This window comes from Phaseolus vulgaris, chromosome 1 (genome assembly GCF_000499845.2).
Source record: "Phaseolus vulgaris cultivar G19833 chromosome 1, P. vulgaris v2.0, whole genome shotgun sequence".
NCBI lineage: Eukaryota > Viridiplantae > Streptophyta > Magnoliopsida > Fabales > Fabaceae > Phaseolus > Phaseolus vulgaris.
In genome coordinates this window covers 40860672-40862130 of record NC_023759.2, presented here as the reverse complement: position 1 = coordinate 40862130, position 1459 = coordinate 40860672, and the positions used below count along the sequence as shown (strand labels likewise).

Genomic DNA, 1459 nt, shown 5'->3' with positions numbered 1-1459 from the left:
AACTATTATGTTAAACTCATTTAATGTGTTTAATTACATTATCTTAGCACGAACTCCAAAGTGCAGTACATATTTATAATAGATAAGTAATATTTATCACATGCAACAAGAAATAAAAAGTTGATTTTGAATCCCACCTTTAAGTGTTCTTACAACTTCCCAATCTCCAGGAATCCCACATTGTTTATAATTAATGAACCGCAAAAGTGAGATAACAAAATGCACGAAACCTGATTTTGGTTTTGGTAATGTTGAGCGACGAAAACGGGGTTTTTCACAAAAAAATGGTGTATTTTTTTTTCACATTTACGTAAATGGCAAAAGTAGAAAAAATTATAGAAATGGGCAATTTTTGGTCAAAGTTGTCAATGGTGTAGGCAACATCAATTAAATTTGTTAATCTCTTCACTTTTTATTTTTTAATTAAAGTTTCTAACAGGGTTGGCAACTTTAGTGTAAATAAAATTGGATATTGGATTGACAATTTCACTCCATTAAAGTTGTCAACCGTATTAGCAAGTTCAATTCATATTTTTTTATATAAATGACAATTAATATTTTTGGAAATAAAAGTATATAAATAATATTTTAAAAAATGACAATTAATTATAATATCAAAATTTAATTTAATTTTATTTAAGAAAATGGTATATAAAGTTGAATAATTAAAATTACTTTTTTTACAATAATTTTAAATAAATTGGATTAAAAATGAGTTGTGTGATAAATTAAAAATATTTACTATTTTTTAAATATTGTTAAAGTTAAAAATACACTTACAAAAATGTGGTATGATTTATGTATAAATTTTTAGATTATATAATATATGAAAATGTATTTATGTAAAATAAATGAAAATATTGAATATAAGTCATTAAAAGAAGATGATATTAAAATATTTGATAACAACATTACAAAGGATGATTCTACTGTCTAAATGGACAATTTCCTCTGTTATGACCTTCATTGCGACAGTAAGAACATTTTTTTGGCTTGTTTTGAATTGGTTGATCCATTTCATTATGCAAACGAGTTGTAATTGGTCGTCCCGAGTTTTTACGTCGCATGTGGGGGTCAGGTATGAAATTTGGTCTGGTATAAGTAGACCAATAATTCTCGTTTCGAACGGGATGGAATTGAACTTGATATGCCTTTCTAATCGTGTGGAGGTTGTAAACCGGATCAATGAATGTCGTCATTTGTAAATTATAAGAGGAACAAACGGCAATAACATGACGACAGGGAAGTCGAAGAGCTTGGAAGTGACCACAATCACACTACCAATCATTTAATCTAACTGTATATGACTGAGGTCGTCGACCATGTTGGGGGGTGGCTAATTCTTGGACATCAAATTCAGAATTTTCTACATTAAACCTTTCCACGAAACACATAGTCGAATCTTGTTGATTTTTTCTAAATAAGGTTGTGATATCTTCTGGATAATGATGACCTGCAC

General features: G+C 28.4%; 1 protein-coding gene across 1 annotated transcript in view; it reads right to left on the bottom strand.

Moving 5' to 3' along the window:
• Positions 1-1366: 1366 nt before the first annotated feature.
• Positions 1367-1459, bottom strand: part of LOC137816044 (uncharacterized) — a 1563-nt gene continuing 1470 nt past the window's right edge. The window contains exon 2 of the mRNA XM_068619145.1: positions 1367-1459. This exon is cut by the window's right edge and continues 230 nt beyond it. Coding sequence (XP_068475246.1) covers positions 1367-1459 — 93 coding nt within the window.